A 26,590-nucleotide genomic window follows, 5' to 3' on the forward strand; every position below is an offset into this window, starting at 1 on the left:
TTCTTTTTTTTTGTGCTTTTCGAGTAGATTTATGAGGGGAAAATTTGAATCCATTTGAGAACAAGGCTGTAACGTAACAAAATGTGGAAAAAGTGAAGGGGTCTGAATACTTTCCTGAATGCACTTTCTGTCTGGGCAGAAAAAGTATGACGTGCTATACTTATTTTTTCCAGACAGCATCAGATACATGAACTACAAGTATGGAGATAGAGGGGCACTGTTTCACTCTCTGATACTTTATCAGAGATTAAAAAGCTTTTTTGTTGGCGAACGTCTCGGTCAAATAAATTATCAATACTTTATTTGAACAGGCAAGGAGGTACGGTAGGGCGGCCATGCCCCCTAGGGCCCGCCCACAATGCCGGCCCTGCATTTGGCTGTGCCTCATGCTGGCCATATTACCTTTGGACTGATTATGGATTGTGAACCAATGACAGTGAAACATCAGGCACTGCATAAGTTTATAACAGACATTTTATTGAAATAAGAGCGGATACAGTGACAAGTTGGGGATGAGGAGTGATGCAGGATCAACAGGCTAGCTTGAGAAGGCTAAAACATATGGTCATTTCAGTTGTCACATGATTTCTTACTACAGCTGTTCTGTTGGCCTATTCCTGGTTGCTGGGCTTATGAGTAAGTACATTAAATATTTTTCTCAAACATAGTTCTGGGTGGGAAAGCCAGAACCAAATACGCCTTTATAATAACATCTGGTCATACTACCAGGTTACGGTTTGTTTTAGATTAAGTGTTAGGGTAAGGGTTAAGTTTAGGGTTAGTAGATAGTTAAAATGTTACTGATAGTCCATCTAGATGCTCTACAGACTATCCCAAACAAGTGTTACCCAACATCTTGCTGGGGACACATACAATCAAACTGTGGCCAAAGATCAGACCTTCCCATGTAGCTAAGTGTCGTTTTGAGTGAGGGAAACTGACCACTAAGATTTCTTGGGAGCATTGGACACTGCTTCTATTGCAGGTTCACAGGCACATCAGCATGTATGGTAACAATACAATTAAGAAGCTAAAGTCACAAACACAATTGGTACCCTTGAGACTGCTTTTTACATTGGCTTAAATAAAAATTATTAAAATGTTTGAGCTCAACTAGCAGAGGTATAACAACAATGTTCATAGATATGGCATATTAAAATCACATCAGTTTGTATAAATTTATAAATAAAACTTATTTAGATCACTGGGGCGGCAGGGTAGCCTAGTGGTTAGAGCGTTGGGCTAGTAACTGAAAGGTTGCAAGTTCGTTCATATCCCCTCGCTGACAAGGTACAAATCTGTTTTTCTGCTCCTGAACAGGCAGTTAACCCACTGTTCCTAGGCAGTCATTGAAAATAAAAATGTGTTCTTAATTGACTTGCCTAGTTAAATAAAGGTAAAATAAAACTTCCACATGAGGACTTGGTACATAACTGGAATATAGTGCCACTGTTGTTCTATTATGGATTTCAAGCATACTTATTCTGGTAGTAATATAATAATCTTTCATTAGTTGTACAGAACTTCATGTCTACAAACTATACCAGGTCACTGCACAGTATAATCATAGAGGTGGTTTTAACAGCACAATAACACAAACACATACACTAGGCATGTCATTGACAGTATGGGGTTGTTCCCTACTAAGCAAAATATCAAATGATATTGACCCTGGCTTTGGGTTTGACCCAGGGTTTGAGTTCTGTTTAGATGAACAGCTGCAAATAGAATATCAATAACAATCTTACAATTAAAGAATAATACATACTATCTCATTGCAATCAATGTAACATGAGAACAGCAATACAGAATGGACAACTCATTCCACACTCACTATTGGCATATTCATTAATACTGCAGCACAAAACCAGCAAAAGGACATGGATTATTGGAAATCTAGGAATGACAATCTAGGAATGGCTATAGCGGTGTTTTATTGTTGTGGCAGGTCGAGCAATCAGAAAAGGGATGAGAAGCATGAAAGGATCAGCTGCCTGCAAGCACCAGTAAAAAAGGAATGACAGACAGAAGTAAACATAATAATAGCTACCATAAATAGTGGTTTATCATAGTGGTTACTAAAACGAGAACAGAATGAAATCCACTAATGCATTAAAATCTATTTCATGTTCCCCGGCTCTGCTCTCACCACTGCCATATTGGCTCAAAATGGTACTTGATGCATCATGGAGACTAAGCAATTGGTTCAACTGGCATTTTCGGCTCCAGCAAGGTCTGGTAGATGGCACTCAATCGATTATGGTTGGGCAAGTAGCAAAAGTACCACGGAAGAATATAAAGCATTAAAAAGAATAGACACAAAAACAAATATGATATTACACTTTTCAATATTGGAAATACAGTACAAAGAGGTGGGGTGATGGCTTAGTGAATATGAAAGGTTTATTTTTTTGGAGAGCTTCACCATCAACCACATTTTACGACATTAAGACATTTAGTTAAGGATGGACTGGGGATGTCACATTCTCCCATGGCCGTAAGGATGGTGGAGAGGAATAATGCATGACTAGAACGCTAACAGCTGCTGTTTGTGTTTGGAGAGAGGTGTGGAGTGGAGGGTGGTGAGTGAGTGGACGGAGAGAGTTCAGTTCTTCAGGACTGAGTAGTACACCTGGTAGACATACTGGGTAACCTCAGGAGCCCGGCACTTCAAGGACAGCTGGAAGAGAGGACATGCAAATATATAGATTGATGTACAACTACACTGTAGGTTACCCATCAGCTCAATAACTCTGAACAATTCACCTTACCCACTGCACAACAGTTTAATTGCTTTGCAACTCTTTTCATTCGGGACACTTCGTGTAAACATAACATAATATAATAGTGTTATTGAGTATGTCTACAAAGTATATTAAATCAGTCAATGCACTTTCCTTCGACCAGATTTAACATTTGCATTAATCAGTTTCTATTGACAGTGGCCTAATTAAGTCTGAGACTAATAGAAAAATCTTACCACCCCTACTCACGTTTCCTGATTATTGGATTCCACAGATGGATTTAAAAAAACATGTTCATTTAAAAAACTTTTTTTTTTTTTTAGAAGTCTCACTTTCTATCCATACTTCCTCTTTACAACCACTACAACATGAATAAATACTAGTACGTAGTCAGACATTCTCCTGTTATTATGGCCTGGTCCATATGTTCTCACTGTTCCATGACAGGCCTTTTGATGCTGTCCCAAAGGTATTTGTCTGAGAGGAGTCTGTCAATAAATTGGCCCCACAAAAGCAGCCCTTGACCATTTTGAAAACATGTTCGGCCTCTGTGCTAAGCCTTTGCTAGGTGCATTCTTTCAGTGCCTTAGCAACAATAATGTTGTACTTTATGTACTAAATAAAATCAAATGTTATTGGTTGCGTACACATATTTTGCAGATGTTATCGCAGGTGCAGCAAAATGCTTATATTTTTAGCGCCAACAGTGTAGTAGTAACTAACAATACACACAAATCCCCCGAAATAAATAGAAAGGAATTAAGAAATAAAGCAATGCCAGAGTCCGGAATATAAATATCTACGTATATGATGGTGTGTATAGACTGGAGCACAAAGCCCTACACTTGTCCTCAGAGACACAGAAAGGTTGATATTAACTGTCAATGAATTAACCCCAGTATATTATCTATGTATGGGGAAAAAACGTAGCCATGGCCATCACAATAGCTCACTTTCTATTATCAGTCTTCCACTGCCCTGACGTCATAGGATAAGTGTTTGTTCTCAACTGCTTTGACGGGTTAACAGTCTTTTAACCCATAGCAGAGCCGGCTTTCAAACCAGTTGGTCACAAGCAAGATTTCAAATCCAATTTTATTTGTCACATACACATGGTTAGCAGATGTTAATGCGAGTGTAGCGAAATGCTTGTGCTTCTAGTTCCGACAATGCAGTAATAACCAACAAGTAATCTAACTAACAATTCCAAAACTACTGTCTTATACACTGTAAGGGGATAAAGAATATATACATAAAGATATATGAATGAGTGATGGTACAGAGCAGCATAGGCAAGATAAAGTAGATGGTATCGAGTACATTATATACATATGAGATGAGTATGTAAACAAAGTGGCATAGTTAAAGTGGCTAGTGATACATGTATTACATAAGGATGCAGTAGATGATATAGAGTACAGTATATACGTATACATATGAGATGAATAATGTAGGGTATGCAAACATTATATTAGGTAGCATTGTTTAAAGTGGCTAGTGATATATTTTACATTTCCCATCAATTCCCATTATTAAAGTGGCTGGAGTTGAGTCAGTGTGTTGGCAGCAGCCACTCAATGTTAGTGGTTGCTGTTTAACAGTCTGATGGCCTTGAGATGGAAGCTGTTTTTCAGTCTCTCGGTCCCAGCTTTGATGCACCTGTACTGACCTTGCCTTCTGGATGATAGCGGGGTGAACAGGCAGTGGCTCGGGTGGTTGTTGTCCTTGATGATCTTTATGGCCTTCCTGTAACATCGGGTGGTGTAGGTGTCCTGGAGGGCAGGTAGTTTGCCCCCGGTGATGCGTTGTGCAGACCTCACTACCCTCAGTTGCCGTACCAGGCGGTGATACAGCCCGCCAGGATGCTCTCGATTGTGCATCTGTAGAAGTTTGTGTGCTTTTGGTGACAAGCCAAATTTCTTCAGCCTCCTGAGGTTGAAGAGGCGATGCTGCGCCTTCTTCACGATGCTATCTATGTGAGTGGACCAATTCAGTTTGTCCGTGATGTGTATGCCGAGGAACTTAACTTACTACCATCCACTACTGTTCCATCGATGTGGATAGGGGGGTGTTCCCTCTGCTGTTTCCTGAAGTCCACAATCATCTCCTTAGTTTTGTTGACGTTGAGTGTGAGGTTATTTTCCTGACACCACACTCCGAGGGCCCTCACCTCCTCCCTGTAGGCCGTCTCGTCGTTGTTGGTAATCAAGCCTACCACTGTTGTGTCATCCGCAAACTTGATGATTGAGTTGGAGGCGTGCGTGGCCACGCAGTCGTGGGTGAACAGGGAGTACAGGAGAGGGCTCAGAACGCACCCTTGTGGGGCCCCAGTGTTGAGGATCAGCGGGGTGGAGATGTTGTTGACTACCCTCACCACCTGGGGGCGGCCCGTCAGGAAGTCCAGTACCCAGTTGCACAGGGCGGGGTCGAGACCCAGGGTCTCGAGCTTGATGACGAGCTTGGAGGGTACTATGGTGTTAAATGCCGAGCTGTAGTCTATGAACAGCATTCTCACATAGGTATTCCTCTTGTCCAGATGGGTTAGGGCAGTGTGCAGTGTGGTTGAGATTGCATCGTCTGTGGATTTATTTGCTTGCAAATGAAGTTTCCCCAGGAACTTTCTCTTTCTAGAGTCTAATTAATCTACCCTATCCCACTGTTATCCACAGGCTGCAGCAGCACGACTGCTCTGAGGGGACCCTGGGTTGAATTCCCATTATGAATCAATTAGCTGTAGACTGACAGCATGGCCAGCCAGGCCAAACAGGCTTTTCCTTGAGGAGACGCCCATCACAGGTAATCAAGCCAGGGAGCAGACAGTGCCTGAATAGCTGCCTGTAAAACAATCAGGGTGAGGAGGCGCTAATCTGGAGATTAATGTAGTCACCCAGCCAGGCAGTCAGAGAGATTGTGGCAGGCAGAACACAGCAGTTGGGGACAGCAGCACTAAAGTTCCACTGTGGAGAGTACCAGTGGGTAAGCACTGCCATAGAGATAGTCAGAGAGCTGGTAATCCTCCATGGTTTACTGATGCTGACATTTTTTTTTGCCTGGAGCTTCACATGAACACGAGAATTGTTGCTAATGCATAACACAAATAATCACATTTTAGGTGTTGTGACACTCCCTGCTATCAAGGTTTTCACAGGTGGTTTACTTGAGGAATAACAATAAGAAAATACTGATAGACAGTTGATCTGGTGAGGACAGAAGGCTATCGCTGTGTTCATTTACAATTAATACAGTCAACAAATGGAATATCATCCACCAATGAGTTTGGTTTTATTGGATGTATGAATGTCAGCCCTCCTTATTGCCAGGAAATATGATTGTGCTGCTACACTGTTTTTCTAAAGAGCCTTCAGCTTGATCACTGAGCTCACAGATCTTCCCTGACAACAACCTCTAACTTTACACTATGAGCCATAGAGACCTGTTAAAGAGAGAAGAGATCAAGGCGGTGACGAGTTGTCAGAGACTCCGCTGAGGTGACATAACCAAAGAAAAAGTACAGGACTATAACTTAGGGAAAAGAAAGCACTTGAAATAAATAATAGGAAACTGGAGTCAAGACATTTCTCAAGAAAGTTTAAAAAAAAGTAAATATAAAATGTTTTCGACCTCACCTGAATACATTCATCAGGATGTATGCATGTTTGTCCTTGAATGGCTAAGAAAGGAATCAATAAAGGACCTGTCTATGAGTCTGGACTCACTAGACAAACTGACATGATGCACCTGACCAAGCCTGCCTTAAGGAGCTATTAGCAGTGCTACATGGGGCTTTTGACCTTGTTCATGGCCTGCCATTACTCTGCCAGGTGACAGGTCATTCCCAATGAGCCCGCGATGAGGGAACAGGATATGGCTGGGTGTGTGTTAAACAAAGAAGATCGATAACTTTCATTACTTCCATAAACCATCTCTAGGTACCACTGTACTACCTCCTGGATTTATTATAAGAGAATGTAGAGAAGCTGCTGTCTAGGGCCTTTGGGGTATGTTCAGCTGGAGGGGAAAAAACACAATGTGTTTATCCCTCATACTCCAGTGAGGGAAGGGTGGAAATATTAATACAGTCAACAAATGGTATATCATCCACCAATGAGTATGGTTTTATTTGATGTATGAAAGCCAACCCTCCTTGCCAGGAAATATGAGTGTGCTACCTTGCCTTCTGCTTGGCACTTCAGACCTTTACCGACAAAAACGTTCTACAATATGTGAGAGTTCTGAATTAGGAGGTTTGAGGATCGGTGGGTGTCTTACTGTGTAGTTGGGGTTGCCGGGTTGGATGCGGAGCTCAGCCAGGATCCAGATGCCGTTGGTGAGCTTGAGGGACTGGTAGAGCATATCCTGGCCCTCCACGTTCCTCTTGGCGATGGTGTAGATGTTGTCGTTTTGCAGCTTCCCTGACACCGTGTCTACAAGGCCACATTACATAAGAGTCAGGAATATAGTTGAAGTTGGGATCGAAATGTAAAACATTTTGGGGGGGTATCGTGGTTAAAGGATTTCTGGAATCATGAGGGAATAAGCTGAGAGGGAATCCTTAAATTGAAAATGTAATAAAAAATTAAAAAAATTGAATTTTGCAACTCTAGGTGGAAATCAGCGCCACATAGGCAAAGCTTAGCCCCAAGGCCTGTATTCTAAGGTTGACTACTGTTAGGTGCACATTGGATAAGTGCATTCTCTCGTGTATTGCGGTTCAGCAGTTCAAATTCATTATTTGTACTTACAGTACTCATTTCGACATACAGAACTGAGAGAGGAGTTATCTATTGACTGAGGTATTGTACAATAGCAACTTCATTTTCGCATGCTTCATTCTCTAGTCTACGGATTAGGAAGAGTTTCCATTATTGGTTTGCAGCTTCATCTAAAAACTAGGGATTAGATTAAAATTAAAATTTAATGTAAGACAAAATTCTGAATAATAGCATTATCATATCCTGTTCGCTGCTCTTGACTCATATTAGACTACACACGTTGCCTGATATATCATTACATTTCCATGACCTACATCAGCTGCCTAATTCCTCTGGTTTCTCTGAGCCTGGCTAACTACTGGCAGCAGGGAGCAGCTCCGCTAATACATCTACATTAGCTTCACAAAACAACTGCAGGAGCTAAGTAAGTCCCTCCTTTGTGCTTCTATGTGAGGAAAGAAAAATGTGTCACGATCTAAGTAGGACTTTAAGGAAGGAACAGAGCTAGGGTAACTTCTAACAGTGCGTATGCTGCACTCTTATTGTGGACTGTCAGTACAGGGAGTAGCTACTACAACTTCCAGATCTCACATCTAGATGTGGGGGGATGGCACTAGACACTAAGGGGCTTAAAATCATAGGTCAAAGGACTAACTACCACTACCATAACCGCTGACCCTAAGGCCCATGTCCCATTGTAGGTCCTGTCCTGAGCACTGGTCAGTGCCACCACTCTCACCCCCTAGTCACCCTGTTGTCTGGGGGCAACAGGGCATGGTGTGGGTTATCTTTAAATAGCTTGTGTGAAGTCTCCTTCAGGGAAAGAGGGAGTGGAGAGGTGAGGCGAAGAGCCTTGAAAAGGAGTCCTGAGAGGCAGGCGGTGAATGGAGAGAAGGAGAAAAAGGGTTAAAAAAGAGAGGCAGGACTAGTGACAGTGGAAAAGAGAAGTTGATCTCTCCTACAGTGCAGTGGAACATCTTCCTGTACGACGTGTCTTTATTAGGTTATAGTCTGCAGGGAGACTTCTGGTGGGCAAGGCTCCCACGCTCTAACCATTTACCTTGGAGCAACACTTGTCAGTCATAGATGGCAGGTGACTGTTCTTTGTTACCCCATTTTGTTTGAATGCGAGTGGCAACTTAAGTGGTCAGTGGCTTGTCATTTTCTAGGCAGAACGTGAATTGTTGAATAGTCTTTTTAAGGGCAGAAAGGATGTCTGTTGTATTCTAATAACAGCCTTTGCATGATTCAAGACCATTTAAAGTGATGAGAGATTACCCTCATTAGCTAGCTAGTACATTGCCAACTTGGTAACAAATGTTTCGGGTTTGCTATACCAGTCATACCATTAGTATTAGAGGTCGACTGATTAATCGGAATGGCCGATTAATTAGGGCCGATTTCAAGTTTTCATAACAATCGGAAATCGTTATTTTTGGGCGCTGATTTTGCTGATATTTTTTTTAATTGTCCATTTTTACACCTTTATTTAATCTTTATTTAACTAGGCAAGTCAGTTAACACATTCTTATTTTCAATGACTGCCTAGGAACGAGGCAGAACGACAGATTTTTATCTTGTCAGCTCCGGGGAAGCCAATCTTCCAATCTTGCAACCTTACAGTTAACTAGTCCAACGCTCTAACCACCTGCCTCACGAGGAGCCTGCCTGTTATGCGAATGCAATAAGCCAAGGTAAGTTGCTAGCAGCATTAAACTTATCTTATAAAAAATAATCAATCAACAACTGTAGTTGCTCCAAAGTGTACTTAACCAAAAACATCAATGCCTTTCTTAAAATCAATACACAGAAGTATATATTTTTAAACCTGCATATTTAGCTAAAAGAAATCCAGGTTTAGCAGGCAATATTAACTAGGTGAAATTGTGTCACTTCTCTTGCGTTCATTGCACGCAGAGTCAGGGTATATGCAACAGTTTGGGCCGCCTGGCTCGTTGTGAACTAATTTGCCAGAATTTTACGTAATTATGACATAACACTGAAGGTTGTGCAATGTAGCAGGAATATTTAGACTGATGGATGTCACCCGTTAGATAAAATATGGAATGGAATAAACGTTTTGTTTTTCGAGGTGATAGTTTCCGGATTTGACCTAATGCTCGTATTTCTATGTGTTTATTATAGTTAAGTCTATGATTTGATAGAGCAGTCTGACTGAGGGGTGGTAGGCAGCATCAGGCTCGTAATAGTCAAAGGTATATGGTTTAGAAAGAAATAGTCGACGCGTTATAATTCCTGCAATAACTTGCGGCTGAACTTGAAAGGAGTTCCTTCGTTATTTTACCGTTCATGTCTTCCATACAGAATGTCTTGATCTACTTCAAATAAGGTCAGTGTTTCGTGCTTAAACCGCCTCAGCGTTTTGATACCCGTGTAAATCTCACTAGGATAAGGTAACGTTTGTTAAAATATTTTCATAAATCCACTACAAAAAAACTTATCTTCGCTTATATTGATTAGAGTTACCTTGTCCTATGGATATCTACACAGTTATAAAATTGGCAAGGTGGTGTAAACCTACACGAAACACTGACCTTATTTTAAGTGAATCTAAAAATATCCTATGGAATGAAGGAACCGCTTTTCAGATTTTGCTAGAAGGTGTCATGGGAATTATTACTTGCACTTTGGTAGTCAATTCTTACCATGTCCATTATTAAAATAGCATTTCCTGCATATAGAAATTAGTTTTTGTTTTCAACATTCATCACAGGTAACTTAAACTCTATTTTTTATTCAAACAGTTGAGAGTATTTGTCTCCTAAGCAGACTCTTCAGTATCATTGTCACTTCAGAGCTGTGTGTGTGTTTTACAGATGGCAGAGAAAAGCAGAGCACCAGTGTGGGACTATTACATGGAAGTGGCACCAGGGAAAGCAAGATGTCTTATTTGTGATAAAGATGTAAGCATGGTGTCAGCAACGGCTAAATCAAAACATACCACCAACCTGTGGAATCACCTTAAGAACACCCATCCAAAAGCCCATATGTATTATATTAAGTTAAAATAAGTGTTCATTCATTCAGTATTTTTGCAATTGTCATTATTACAAAAAATATATATATATATTCTTTTTACACATATATTTTAATCGGCCGAATAATCGGTAGCAGCTTTTTTTTGTCCTCCAGTTATCGGTATCGGCGTTGGAAAATCATAATCTAAATGCATGCTCTTCAACCGATTCAACCGATTGCTGCCCGCACCTGCCCACCCATCCAGCATCACTACTCTGGACGGTTCTGACTTAGAATACATGGACAACTACAAATACCTGGGTGTCTGGTTAGACTGTAAACTCTCCTTCCAGACTCAAATTAAACATCTCCAATCCAAAATTAAATCTAGAATCGGCTTCCTATTTTGCAACAAAGCCTCCTTCACTCATGCTGCCAAACATACCCTTGTAAAACTGACCATCCTACCGATCCTCAACTTCGGCGATGTCATTTACAAAATAGCCTCCAACACTCTACTCTAGTCTATCACAGTGCCATCCGTTTTGTCACCAAAGCCCCATACACTACCCACCACTGCGACCTGTACGCTCTCGTTGGCTGGCCCTTGCTTCATACTCATCGCCAAACCCACTGGCTAGGTAAAGCCCCGCCTTATCTCAGCTCACTGGTCACCATAGCAGCACCCACCCCTAGCACGTGCTCCAGCACGTATATTTCACTGGTCACTCCCAAAGCCAATTCCTCCTTTGACCGCCTTTCCTTCCAGTTCTCTACTGCCAATGACTGGAACGAACTGCAAAAATCACTGAAGTTGGAAACGCATACAGTGGGGCAAAAAAGTATTTAGTCAGCCACCAATTGTGCAAGTTCTCTCACATAAAAAGATGAGAGGCCTGTAATTTTCATCATAGGTACACTTGAAACTATGACAGACAAAATGAGGGGCAAGAAAATCCAGAAAATCACATTGTAGGATTTTTAATGAATTTATTTGCAAATTATGGTGGAAAATAAGTATTTGGACACCTACAAACAAGCAAGATTTCTGGCTCTCACAGACCTGTAACTTCTTCTTTAAGAGGCTCCTCTGTCCTCCACTCGTTACCTGTATTAATGGCACCTGTTTGAACTTATCAGTATAAAAGACACCTGTCCACAACCTCAAACAGCACACTCGAAACTCCACTATGGCCAAGACCAAAGACCTGTCAAAGGACACCAGAAACACAATTGTAGACCTGCACCAGGCTGGGAACATTGAATCTGCAATAGGTAAGCAGCTTGGTTTGAAGAAATCAACTGTGGGAGCAATTATTAGGAAATGGAAGACATACAAGACCACTGATAATCTCCCTCGATCTGGGGCTCCACGCAAGATCTCTCAAAATGATCACAAGAACGGTGAGCAAAAATCCCAGAACCACAGAGAGCTGGGACCAAAGTAACAAAGCCTACCATCAGTAACACGCTACGCCGCCAGGGACTCAAATCCTGCAGTGCCAGACGTGTCCCCCTGCTTAAGCCAGTACATGTCCAGGCCCGTCTGAAGTTTGTTTTGGTGAGCATTTGGTTGATCAAGAAGAAGATTGTGAGAATGTCATATGGAACTTTTTAGTACAAACTCAACTCGTCGTGTTTGGAGGACAAAGAATGCGGAGTTGCATCCAAAGAACACTATACCTACTGTGAAGCATGGAGGTGGAAACATCATGCTTTGGGGCTGTTTTTCTGCAAAGGGACCAGGACGACTGATCCGTGTAAAGGAAAGAATGAATGGGGCCATGTATCGTGAGATTTTGAGTGAAAACCTCCTTCCATCAGCAAGGGCATTGAAGATGAAACGTGGCTGGGTCTTTCAGCATGACAATGATCCCAAACATACAGCCCGGGCAACAAAGGAGTGGCTTCGTAAGAAGCATTTCAAGGTCCTGTAGTGGCCTAGCCAGTCTCCAGATCTCAACCCCATAGACAATCTTTGGAGGGAGTTGGAAGTCCGTGTTGCCCAGCAACAGCCCCAAAACATCACTGCTCTAGAGGAGATCTGCATGGAGGAATGGGCCAAAATACCAGCAACAGTGTATGAAAACCTTGTGAAGACTTACAGAAAACATTTGACCTCTGTCATTGCCAACAAAGGGTATATAACAAAGTATTGAGAAACTTTTGTTTTTGACCAAATACTTATTTTCCACCATAATTTGCAAATAAATTCATTAAAAATCCTACAATGTGATTTTCTGGATTTTTTTTCTCATTTTGTCTGTCATAGTTGAAGTGTACCTATGATGAAAATGACAGGCCTCTCATATTTTTAAGTGGGAGAACTTGCACAATTGGTGGCTGACTAAATACTTTTTTGCCCCACTGTATCTTCCTCACTAGCTTTAAGCACCAGCTGTCAGAGCAGCTCACAGATCACTGCACCTGTACATAGCCCATCTGTAAATAACCCATCCAACTACCTCATAGCCATAGTGTATTTATTTATCTTGCTCCTTTGCACCCCAGTATCTCTACTTGCACATTCATCTTCTGCTCATCTACCATTCCAGTGCTTAATTGCTATATTGTAACTACTTCGCCACCATAGCCTATTTATTGCCTTCCCTTATCTCATTTACACACAATGTATATAGATTTCTTTCTCTGCTGTATTATTGACTGTATGTTTGTTTATTCCATGTATGTGTTGTATGTGTCAAACTGCTTTGCTTTATCTTGGCCAGGTCGCAGTTGTTTTCAACTAGCCTACCTCTCATGGCTCTATAGTGGCTGTGGAAAAAGCCTTGTTTTAAATTAGGCTAATGGAGTACTGCATGTCAAGCAGAGTACAGATTACTTTATGGGACAATATACAAACTTTTGTTTGTACTTTTTAAGAAAGATTCAATTCAAAAATCAATTTTATTGAGGAAATGTAATCATTGTTTCTCTTAATTTTGATAAAAGAGAAGAATGTAATGAATTGAAGATTATTTGATGTAAAAATCTAAATGTACACTAAGGTTGTCTCATTAGATTTGGGATGGTGGGAAAAAAATGGGGTCCCTGCTGAAAAAGTTTGAATACCACTGCTCTACCATTATCTTAATATGAAGATGAGAAAGACTCACCGTTTCAGTCTGAATTTACAATAGCTACCTATAGAACAATTTAATAGGTGTGGAAATGGAAGTACAAATAACTAATGAAACCAACAACTAATTTCCCAGAAAAAGCGTTTCTCTAAAGAAGCTTATAGAACACAGCTTCCTCTGACACTGTATTTAGCTCACAGAGTGCCAGTGACAATGAACATGAAAAGAGCCTCCAATCATTCCATTAATTTCCACACTCCAAAGCTGCTCATCACTGGCAAGGTGAGGGAATGCATGAGCAGAGCTGTCCTTGTAACCTGGGGCTGGAGAGGGTCAATACTTTGACCCCAGAGTGACGTAGGAGGATCAGGCATTATTGGAATGAAAATGCTGAAATATAGAGAGAATATGATTGTGCATTTGTGTGTTTGAGAGGGTGTGTGTGAATCTGTATGTGTGTGCACATGTGTTCCTGTAGGTGTGCATGGAATGATATTGACAAATAAATTGTAGGCAGGTGTGTAACCCTGGAACTTAAGGCGGTGATGTTGTGGTTACTGCAACACATGCTACAACTTAAAACCCCTAGTCATGTTATCTGGTTCTCCAGTAAACCAGTAGCATCTCTTTTAAACTAATGCCTCAGTTATGTGTTTAATCAACTGGCTTCAGTGTGGTGAACACAAATTAGGAAATTATTTGATTTTGTGGTTTCAAAGATCACCTGTCCATTTTGGTAAATCAGACCTTGCATGTGGACTAAACAATAACTAAAGCTACTCCCCTCCAGATACTACCTTCCCAAAACAATAACTGCCCTCTCTGTCCTGTAGTTGGCTCAACATGTTAGATCAGTGAAAGGGGAGGATAGTAGTAATTGTGATTCAGACTTGAGCTCTGAAGACAACAGGCCAAAACACCACCAAGTCACCGAAGCACACACACAGAGATTTAATATCTGTTAAAAACTGACTAAGCATGTAATGGGGAAAGGGTTTTCTACAGGGCTCATATGTTGATGGATGATGCAGGTGACCATGTATCATTTGTCCATCGTTTGTTAAGTGCATCAAAAGTTTAAATAAATTGAACTTTTGACAGAGTTGAAGTCGGAAGTTTACATACACTTGGGTTGGAGTCATTAAAACTAGTTTTACAGGCAGCTAGATTGTCGATGAGACTCACAATCTCAAAGGCCTTTTTGAAATTTGTGTAGATGACTAAGTGGTGTGTGTTTCACCCATAAATAGTAGCGGCGTTGTGGATCAACTCTTATGTCTTCACAAAGTGCTTCAAGACTGAATCACGCTCGAGACGACAAGAATAGCCACCAAGGTTCAAATTCAACAGCACAGCGTGAACAGCTCTGATGATAGACATTGAGCACACAGTACACATTTTAATTCCAGACCTGTATCATTGTTTTCATACCATGGAGTAGTGGACGAGTAGTGGACGAAGGAAAACCCAGAGATTTTTTTTTGAAACGCGAGCAATGGACATTAGATCGGTGGAAATCTGTCCTTTGGTCTGATGAGTCCAAATCTGAGATTTTTGGTTCCAACATCCGTGCCTTTGTGAGACGCAAAGTAGGTGAACGTACGATCTCAACATGTGTGGTTCCCACCGTGAAGCATGGAGGAGGAGGTGTGGAGGTGTGCTTTGCTGGTGATATTTTGGTGATTTATTTAGAATTCAAGGCACGCTTAACCAGAATGGCTACCACAGCATTCTTCAGCGATACGCCATCCCATCTGGTTTGGGTTTAGTGGGACTATCATTTGTTTTCTAACAGGACAATGACCCAAAACACACCTCCAGGCTGTGTAAGGGGTATTTTACCAAGAAGGAAAGTGATGGAGTGCTGCATCAGATGACTTCAACAATCACCCGGCCTCAACCCAATTGAGATGGTTTGGGATGAGTTGGACCGCAGAGTGAAGGAAAAGCAGCAGCATATGTGGGTACTCCTTCAAGACTGTTGGAAAAGCATTCCAGGTGAAGCTGGTTGAGAGAATGCCAAGAATGTGCAAAGCTGTCATTAAGGCAAAGGGTTGCTACTTTGAAGAATCTAAAATATGAAATATATTTTGATTTATTTAACACTTTTTTTTGGTTATTACATGATTCCATGTGTTATTTCATAGTTTTGATGTCTTCGCTTTCATTCTACAATGTAGAAAATAGTAAAAAAAATAAAAACCCTTGCATGAGTAGGTGTGTCCAAACTTTTGACTGGTACTGTATAACTTTCATCCATAGATGTAAGGAGACCTACCTGCATTTAAGTGGCACTCCTTAATCTGGTACTGCAGCTCATTCTCATTGGGGATGTCTTTCCAGGTGGCCAAGAACACCTGTCGCTCTGATGCAGATGAGGGGAACAAAAGAAGAGTGACACCAGAACTGAGCAGGGAGCTACTTCCTGTGAAGAGTCTATTTTATACCAAGGGTCCTCAAGTTGGTCTAAAATAAACTCTTCGAACTCTTTGGTGATAATGAATCTACTGCTATGGTAATGACCTGGATATTGAGTGTTTGTGACTTGCTTCCAGACACACGTACCCATTTTGCCATCCTCCACGAAGAAGATGTTGAGTGGGATAAGCCCGCTGAAGTAGAAAACGTCAATGTTGTTCTTCACAGCCACCTGTGGACGAAAGACAACGTCAACTTAATGACAAGTTAATGACATCAGTCAGTGCCATGTGCACTAGAGGGGGCTGATTTGGACATAATGGAATGGAAGACACAGCTGTGTCTCAGCTGAAACACAGCTGAGAGAGACAGCTGTAAATATAGAATTGCTCTAAATAAGAAAAAGTGCTGTTGAAATGTTCATGCAGTGTGTCATGTCTAGACAGAAGTAAGACTGGAGACGTTTCCATTTGTGAGTGTGGGTGGCGAGGGCTTGAAGCTGATCAAGTGTCTGGGCTGTTGGACTCTCCGACTAAAGGACTACAGCCCTCATGGGCACTCTGCGCTCTCTCTGAACTTGATTATCATGGCTGGCCTCAAGGAGAGTGACCCTTAGGCATCGGCTGGTAGTCCTGTCCCTACTCTGTTCATGAAGACATTAGCAGGAGACCAGACTCCAGCCGGCATCACCGTACTTGACAGGAACACCGTGTGCAAGTTGCGCACTGCCAGGCACTGAAGACACACACACACACAAAATGGCTGTCTCAGCTGGAGAGCCCTGTCCACTAGGGTTCTTTGGGCTGAATATTTTCAGGCTCCATCTCTCTGAGCCACTAAACAGTGAGAATGAGCTGACTGGAACTAATAAAGTCTGCTCATGGATGGGCTCCAGGATAGCTGAGTAGCTGTCATATATTGCCATTATATAGGCCTACATGCTTTTATGCATATTACCAAATCATTTACAGAGCTTTAAAAGCGCTATGTATTCCATTTTTGAGACCGGATTAACAAAGCTATTCCAGTGACGTGCCTTAATTCTGTAGGAACTTTAGTGGTCTAATAGGTGTTGATAATTAGTGACTTAATTCATTTGCCTAATATTTTAAATGAATAACGTTGTTGAGGGCACCAGTAATATTTTTTCAAAGAGAACAATTTAACTTTAAACTCTGATCACATATCAACAATCGTAAAAGGATATGTAAGGTATTTAATTGTATTAGTCAGCATTTGTCAAAGCAAGAGAGAACTATACTTCTTTATGAAGATAGGATTTATTATTACGTTAAAAAACACAATGAAAAGAAACAAAGATTATGATTGATCAATTAAGATGATAATTTTGCAATACCGCATAGTCAAGGAGGTAATACAGAGAATGCTGTAATATATTTACTTAATCAATGGTAGGGGTCTCTTGCTCTTCGGTACAGTCTATTGGTGCAGTCAGCTTTGTATCGCAGCACACGGTATGAAAGTGATCAAGCAAAGTGTAACAGGTCTGTCCATTTTTCAGAGGCCATTTCCTAAAGTTCTGTTTCAGTCTAAGACTGTCAACTCTTTGCCATGCCTATGTTGCTCTCTCCCTCCTGCAAGACACAGTCCCGCACGAACAGATCCTCCTCTGTTTTTAGTCTGTCTGTCTTTTTTGACCGGCCTTTTTCCATTCTCCTGTCTGTCTTTCTTTTGGCTGAGTTTTCAACTGCCTTTCCAACTGCCAGGGAGCAGTTTTTATTAGGGTGGGTGTTAGAGATCATGGGTGATGGGGAGTGACTAGCAAATGAGACATTTTTTCATTCTGTGGAATGGTCGTTAAGACACAAACAGCTTACAGACTGTAGGCAATTAAGGTCACAGTTATGAAAACTTAGGACACTAAATAGGCCTTTCTACTGACTCTGAAAAACACCTAAAGAAAGATGCCCAGTGTCCCTGCTCATCTGCGTGAACGTGCCTTAGGCATGCTGCAAGGAGGCATGAGGACTGCAGATGTGGCCTGGGCAATAAATTGCAATGTCCATACTGTGAGACGCCGAAGACACTGCTACAGGGAGACGGGACAGACAGCTGATCGTCCTCGCAGTGGCAGACCATGTGTAACAACACCTGCACGGGATCGGTACGTCCGAATATCACACCTGTGGGACAGGTACAGGATGGCATCAACAACGAGTTACACCAGGAACGCACAATCCCTCCATCAGTGCTCAGACTGTCTGCAATAGGCTGAGAGAGGCTGGACTGAGGGCTTGTAGGCCTGTTGTAAGGCAGGTCCTCACCAGACATCACCGGCAACACGTCGCCTATGGGCACAAACCCACCGTCGCTGGACCAGACAGGACTGGCAAAAAGTGCTCTTTACTGACGAGTCACGGTTTTGTCTCACGAGGGATGATGATGGGATTTGTGTTTATCGTCGAAGGAATGAGCGTTACACCGAGGCCTGCACTCTGGAGCGGGATCGATTTGGAGGTGGAGGGTCCGTCATGGTCTTGGGCGGTGTGTCACAGCATCATCAGACTGAGCTTGTTGTCATTGCAGGCAATCTCATCGCTGTGCGTTACAGGGAAGGCATCCTCCTACCTCATGTGGTACCCTTCATGCAGGCTCATCCTGATATGACCCTCCAGCATGACAATGCCACCAGCCATACTGCTCGTTCTGTACGTGATTTCCTGCAAGACAGGAATGTCAGTGTTCTGTCATGGCCAGCGAAGAGCCCGGATCTCAATCCCATTGAGCACGTCTGGGACCTGTTGGATCGGAGGGTGAGGGCTAGGGCCATTCCCCCCAGGAATGTCCGGGAACTTGCAGGTACCTTGGTGGAAGAGTGGGGTAACATCTCACAGCAAGAACTGCCAAATCTAGTGCAGTCCATGAGGAGGAGATGCACTGCAATACTTAATGCAGCTGGTGGCCACACCAGATACTGGCTGTTACTTTTGATTTTGACCTCCCCCCTTTGTTCAGGGTCACATTATTCCATTTCTGTTAGTCACATGTATGTGGAAATTGTTCAGTTTGTCTCAGTTGTTGAATCTTGTTATGTTCATACAAATTAAATAACAACCTATAGCTTAAATAACAACCTTGCAAGATACATTAATGTTAAGTATATAATATGTCTCTGCAGTATATGTTTGTGAGTACAGTTTATTAACAGTTTGAGCGGGGGCACTGAAGGCTGGAGTCCATTTTCCAGCTGATTGCAGTCCTGTGGTGGTGGAGCGCATTAGATCCAACACATTGGCCTCAAACCACTTTACTGCCCTCGCCTCGGCAGCCATGTGTGGGCTAAAGGCTGAATCCTCCAGTTCATCTCTATGTTAATAACTATACTGAACAAAAATATCCGCAACATGCAACAATTTCAAAGATTTTACTGAGTTACAATTCATGAAAAAATCAGTTAATTGAAAAGCTATGGATTTCAAATGACTTAGATTACAGCTATGCATCTTTTGGTCACAGATACCTTAAAAGCGATGGGCCTCACAATGGGACTCAGCATCTCGTCACAGTATTTCTGTGCATTCAAATTGCCATTGATAAAATGCAATTGTGTTCGTTGTCCGTAGCTTATGCCGGTCAATACCATAACCCCCACCCCATGGGGCACTCTGTTCAATTCAGCAAACCACTCACCCACACGCCGCCATACACGTGGTCTGCGGTTGTGAGCCCGGGTGGAAGTACTGACAAATTCTCAAAAATTGGAGGCGGCTTATGGTAGAGAAATTAACATTCAATTCTCTGGCAACAGCTTTGGTGGCCAATTGCATACTTGCTCAACTTGAGACATCCATGGCATTGTGTTGTGTGACAAAACTGCACATTTTAGTGGCCTTTGTGTCCCCAGCACAAGGGGCACCTGTGTAATGAGCATGCTGTTTAATCAGCTTCTTAACGCCTGCCAGGTGGATGGATTATTTTGGCAAAGGAGAAATGCTCACTAACAGATGTGAACAAATTTGTGTACACAATTTGAGAGAAATACGTTTTGTGCGTATGGAACATTTATGGGATCTTTTATTTCAGCTCATGAAACATGGATCAACACTTTACATGTTGCGTTTATATTTGTGTTCCGTGTATATTTAAAGAACTCAGGGCACACTGGTATTGTTTGTGGAGTATTCAAGAATACCTGTGTGCTGGAGTTTATTCTTTAAACAAGCCTTGGGCAAAAAGTAAGGTGCTTAACCTGACTAGTCAGTTGCACAAGTGAATGCATTCAACCGATATGTGTCTTCTACAATTAACCCAACCTCTAAACCAGAGAGGTGTGGGGGGCTGCCTTAATCACCGTCATCGGCGCCCGGGGAGCAGTTGTTGTTGCGGGTTTACCGCCTTGCTCATGGGCAGAACGACAGATTTTTTTTCACCTTGCTGGCTTGGGGATTCGAACCAGCGACCTATGGCTGTGCAATGGCATATCCTTGTTTTGCTTATTTAGCAGACAAGAAGCTCTTATTTCCCGAGCCCTTATCACAGTCAAGACACACCTATGTTATAGTAAAAAGAAACATAATGTAATATAACAGAATAAAAAATAACTATTTTTCAAAAAGAAAAAAAGGATGCCAGTGATGCGCATCGCATGCCTGGAACGGTTATTCTCAGTGTTAATTTGAAACCGGGCTCAATTTGGCAAGTTGTAAGATACATTTTTCAAACCAAAATATGTCTTTTCGATTATACAGACATTCAATTTAGTTTATTCTGCATGGTCTTTGGAATTTTCTAAGTTAATGAATAATTCCACATTGAACACTGCATGGTGATGAATTACAGCCACAAAGTTTGTTTGGTGAGTAGGCCTAGGCTTAATAATTCTGATGAAATATGCTCTGTCTTTATCAAACTAATGCTTTTGCATATTTTCAGCGTGGAACATGTCTATGTTTAGGGTTATAGCCTAGGCTAAGAAATTCTAAATGGCACTCGCAAATCGCAAAGTACACTACATGACCAAAGGTATGTGGACACCTGCACGTGGAACATCTCATTCCAAAATCACAGCTATTAATATGGAGTTGGTCCCCCCTTTGCTGCTATATCAGCCTCCACTCTTCTGGGAAGGCTTTCCACTAGATGTTGGAACATTGCTGCAGGGACTTGCTTCCATTCAGTCACAAGAGCATTAGTGAGGACGGGCACTGATGTTGGGCGATTTAAGCCTGGCTCGAAGTTGGTGTTCCAATTCATCCCAAAGATGTTTGATGGAGTTGAGGTCAGGGCTCTGTGCAGGCCAGTCAAGTTCTTCCACACCGATCTCAACAAACCATTTCTGTATGGACCTTGCTTTGTGCACAGGGGCGTTGTCATGCTGAAACAGGAAAGGGCCTTCCCCAAACTGTTGCCATAAAGTTGGACACACAGAATTCTCTAGAATGTCATTGTATGCTGTAGCATTAAGATTTCACTTCACTGGAACTAATTGGCCTAGCCCAAACCATGAAAAACAGCCCCAGACCATTATTCCTCCTCCACCAAACTTTACAGTTGACACTATTTCTGTAGGCCTAATGGGAGCTTGTGTGTCCCATCAGTTTGATACATTTGAATAGGCATTTATTTCTGTAGGCCTAATGGGAGCTTGTGTGTCCCATCAGTTTGATACATTTTAATAGGCATTTATTTCTGTAGGCCTAATGGGAGCTTGTGTGCGCACTCAGTTTGATACATTTGAATAGGCATTTATTTCTGTAGGCCTAATGGGAGCTTGTGTGTCCCATCAGTTTGATGCATTTATTTCTGTAGGCCTAATGGGAGCTTGTGTGTCTCATCAGTTTGATACATTTGAATAGGCATTTATTTCTGTAGGCCTAATGGGAGCTTGTGTGTCCCATCAGTTTGATACATTTTAATAGGCATTTATTTCTGTAGGCCTAATGGGAGCTTGTGTGCGCACTCAGCACGCGTGTGTGGAGGGAGCAGTCAGAACACAATTGAGTGAATGAGACACTGAGGGGAAAGGGAATTTAGGGAGAACAGTGTGATGCTTGGCTTGGTTTCTTTTTTGTTGTGCCCCGCAAATGCACATGTACAAATGGAGCACTGGAGTCAAAGCCAATTCAAGGCTAAACTTTACTTGCCTGTTCGGGCAGCCACAAAACACATTCCACAAAATAGTTTTACAGTATTTGAAAAAAATGTGATCTCTGGTAAAGATCGAACTTTGCCGTTTGCTCGAGTACTCATGCCCATCCCTAAACCTGACTAGCTTTGATTATAATGTTCCTGTTGACACAGTAAAGGTGAGAGAAAGCACAAAGATCATGGACTGCCTAGCTATATGCCTTATACTCAACACCACATGGTATCTTTTGTAATGAAACATTTTTGAAAAAGGCCTTGCAGTGAAAACATATAACAATAAAGTATTTTGGATCATCTTTTGCCCAAGCTTTCTTCTAATTTCTCTTATCATGAGAAGTCAAGCATTCAGGTAAGACTGACTAATTATGATATCTTTTGAACAGGTAGGTTGCGCATGCCTAGAATGCTTTATATAATCAGAAGGTACAGTATATTAGTAAGGCTAAGATTACATTGAGAATAGTTTGATGGGTGAGAATGCTATCAAGTGCTTGTCAAATTGTGAATGAGAGACTGATAAAGTGTGTGCAGCCTGCGCAACAAACAGCACTTTCATTATACTTTAAAAAAATCATCATTAGAGTCGCATCATGCAGCCTTAGAATGTACGTGAAATCAAAACATATACAGTGGGGCAAAAAAGAATTTAGTCAGCCACCAATTGTGCAAGTTCTCCCGCTTAAACAGATGAGAGGCCTGTAATTTTCATCATAGGTACATTTCAACTATGACAGACAAAATGAGAGAAAAAAATCCAGAAAATCACATTGTAGGATTTTTAATGAATTTATTTGCAAATTATGGTGGAAAATAAGTATTTGGTCAATAACAAAAGTTTATCTCAATACTTTGTTATATACCCTTTGTTGGCAATGACAGAGGTCAAACATTTTCTGTAAATCTTCACAAGGTTTTCACACACTGTTGCTGGTATTTTGGCCCATTCCTCCATGCAGAGCTCCTCTGGAGCAGTGATTGTTTTGGGGCTGTTGCTGGGCAACACGGACTTTCAACTCCAAATATTTTCTATGGGGTTGAGATCTGGAGACTGGCTAGGCCACTACAGGACCTTGAAATGCTTCTTACGAAGCCACTCCTTCGTTGCCCGGGTGGTGTGTTTGGGATCATTGTCATGCTGAAAGACCCAGCCACGTTTCATCTTCAATGCCCTTGCTGATGGAAGGAGGTTTTCACTCAAAATCTCACGATACATGGCCCCATTCATTCTTTCCTTTACACGGATCAGTCGTCCTGGTCCCTTTGCAGAAAAACAGCCCCAAAGCATGTTTCCACCCCCATGCTTCACAGTAGGTATGGTGTTCTTTGGAGGCAACTCAGTTGAGTTTTACCAAAAAGTTATATTTTGGTTTCATCTGACCATATGACATTCTCCCAATCTTCTTCTGGATCATCCAATTGCTCTCTAGCAAACTTCAGATGGTCCTGGACATGTACGGGCTTAAGCATGGGGACACGTCTGGCACCGCAAGATTTGAGTCCCTGGCGGCGTAGTGTGTTACTGATGGTAGGCTTTGTTACTTTGGTCCCAGCTCTCTGCAGGTCATTCACTAGGTCCCCCCCGTGTGGTTCTGGGATTTTTGCTCACCGTTCTTGTGATCATTTTGACCCCACGGCGTGAGATCTTGCGTGGAGCCCCAGATCGAGGGAGATTATCAGTGGTCTTGTATGTCTTCCATTTCCTAATAATTGCTCCCATAGTTGATTTCTTCAAACCAAGCTGCTTACCTATTGCAGATTCAGTCTTCCCAGCCTGGAGCAGGTCTACAATTTTGTTTCTGGTGTCCTTTGACAGCTCTTTGGTCTTGGCCATAGTGGAGTTTGGAGTGTGACTGTTTGAGGTTGTGGACAGGTGTCTTTTATACTGATAACAAGTTAAAACAGATGCCATTAATACAGGTAACAAGTGGAGGACAGAGGAGGCTCTTAAAGAAGAAGTTACAGGTCTGTGAGAGCCAGGAATCTTGCTTGTTTGTAGGTGACCAAATACTTATTTTCCACCATTATTTGCAAATAAATTCATTAAAAATCCTACAATGTGATTTTCTGGGAAAATTTATCATTTTGTCTGTCATAGTTGAAGTGTACCTATGATGAAAATTACAGGCCTCTCATATTTTTAAGTGGGAGAACTTGCACAATTGGTGGCTGACTAAATATTTTTTTTGCCCCACTGTAGCTTAATGTTTGTATCACAAATAAAGTTGCATTAACCTCTCTGCGCACGGAACCTGGTAGCGGGCTGAAATTCGACAACATACGGTGATCGCTACATAAATAGTCATATTAAACATTCATGAAAATACAAGTGTCTCACATGTTTCGAAAGCCTAGAATCTTGCTAATCCAACTGCTTTGTCATATTTTAAAAAAGGATTTACTGCGAAAATAATACGATGCGATTATCTGAGGATAGGGCCCCATAAAAAAACAACTATTTCAAACAGCACAGGCGTAACAAAATCAAACTGCAATAAAATAAATTGTTTAACTTTGACGATCTTCCTCTGTTTGCAATCCCAATGCTCATTGTTACACAATGAATGTTTTTTTGTTTGATAAAATCCATTTTTATAGCCTAACACGAAACATTTTGTGAACCGCTTGTGTCGTGAATTCCGTCTCATTCCATTTTCGACAACACATTCGAGGTAAATACACACACAGAATGTGACTTTTCCAGTCATGTTTGGTTTCATTGCAATCAACTGGTTTGTTTGTAACACAACCAAACCTGATGGGTCATTTCGCGGGATGTATTGACTAAAAGAAACCGATTTGAAGACAACAAGTAATGACATCATTGTGCACCAATTATTTGCCCGCTGTTTCGTTGATTGACTGTATTTTAACCTAATGACCACTGATCGTCTTGAAATCAAGCTGGGTAGATGGCAATATGTAATGTTTGTGTTGGAAGACCAACCCATGAAGTAAACTCCGGCATAAAGAGGTTCATTCGCCATTGACGATTCATACCGGAAGGAGCAACGCATGTTGCGCACAGCATTGTTTTAGTAAAGCGCATATTCAGCTGTTTATATATCAATCAGTATGGCGACTAAGTCAGGAAAGGCTAAATCTAAGTCTAGATATACAGATGTACACACAATTTTAGAAGAAATTGATCGAGGACGATTCATTTAGCGATTCCCAAATGGAGGAATATTTTTTGAACGGAGAGGACATCTTTTTGGACTGGTAAGTTATTCTCATGCTAATGCCGTTGTTTGAAATTAATAATATAAAATATTATTTGTGAAATGAAATAGTCTATTTGGGGCTGTTGAGGGGAGGGCAGGCCCACAACAATGGCCAAAGTGAAATGGAGACAGTAAATACAGCGGGTCTGTTGTACTATAATAAAGACAGTAGATCTAGCTGGTCTGTCAATACACTGCTCAAAAAAAATAAAGGGAACACTAAAATAACACATCCTAGATCTGAATTAATGAAATATTCTTATTAAATACTTTTTTCTTTACATAGTTGAATGTGCTGACAACAAAATCACACAAATGATCAATGGAAATCAAATTTATCAACTCATGGAGGTCTGGATTTGGAGTCACACTCAAAATTGAAGTGGAAAAGCACACTACAGGCTGATCCAACTTTGATGTAATGTCCATAAAACAAGTCAAAATGAGGCTCAGTAGTGTGTGTGTGGCCTCCAAGTGCCTGTATGACCTCCCTACAACACCTGGGCATGTTCCTGATGAGGTGGCGGATGGTCTCCTGGGGGATCTCCTCCCAGACCTGGACTAAAGCATCCGCCAACTCCTGGACAGTCTGTGGTGCAACGTGGCGTTGGGATGGGGCGAGACATGATGTCCCAGATGTGCTCAATTTGATTCAGGTCTGGGGAACGGGCAAGCCAGTCCATAGCATCAATGCCTTCCTCTTGCAGGAACTGCTGACACACTCCAGCCACATGAGGTCTAGCATTGTCTTGCATTAGGAGGAACCCAGGGCCAACCGCAACAGCATATGGTCTCACAAGGGGTCTGAGGATCTCATCTCGGTACCTAATGGCAGTCAGGCTACCTCTGGCGAGCACATGGAGGGCTGTGCGGCCCCCCAAAGAAATGCCACCCCACACCACGACTGACCCACCGCCAAACCGGTCATGCTGGAGGATGTTGCCGGCAGCAGAACGTTCTCCATGGCGTCTCCAGACTGTCACGTCTGTCACGTGTGCTCAGTATGAACCTGCTTTCATCTGTGAAGAGCACAGGGCGCCAGTAGCGAATTTGCCAATCTTCGTGTTCTCTGGCAAATGCCAAACGTCCTGGATGGTGTTGGGCAGTAAGCACAACCCCCACCTGTGGACGTCGGGCCCTCATTACCACCCTCATGGAGTCTGTTTCTGACCGTTTGAGCAGACACATGCAAATTTGTGGCCTGCGGGAGGTCATTTTGCAGGACTCTGACAGTGCTCCTCCTGCTCCTCCTTGCACAAAGGCGGAGGTAGTGGTCCTGCTGCTGGGTTGTTGCCCTTCTACGGCCTCCATGTCTCCTGATGTACTGG

General features: G+C 42.0%; 1 protein-coding gene across 2 annotated transcripts in view; it reads right to left on the bottom strand.

The window, feature by feature from the left end:
- Positions 1-456: 456 nt before the first annotated feature.
- The window catches only part of ap2b1 (adaptor related protein complex 2 subunit beta 1), a 79,562-nt gene continuing 53,428 nt past the window's right edge, over positions 457-26,590 (bottom strand). For both annotated transcript variants that reach the window (XM_046324521.1, XM_046324512.1), the window contains 4 exons: positions 16,081-16,165; positions 15,794-15,880; positions 7,014-7,168; positions 457-2,680 (listed from right to left, as the gene is read on the bottom strand). In XM_046324521.1, coding sequence (XP_046180477.1) covers positions 2,606-2,680; positions 7,014-7,168; positions 15,794-15,880; positions 16,081-16,165 — 402 coding nt within the window. In that variant the 3' untranslated portion in view covers positions 457-2,605. The remainder of the gene's footprint in view (positions 2,681-7,013; positions 7,169-15,793; positions 15,881-16,080; positions 16,166-26,590) is intronic.

This window comes from Oncorhynchus gorbuscha, linkage group LG02 (genome assembly GCF_021184085.1).
Source record: "Oncorhynchus gorbuscha isolate QuinsamMale2020 ecotype Even-year linkage group LG02, OgorEven_v1.0, whole genome shotgun sequence".
Taxonomy (NCBI): domain Eukaryota; kingdom Metazoa; phylum Chordata; class Actinopteri; order Salmoniformes; family Salmonidae; genus Oncorhynchus; species Oncorhynchus gorbuscha.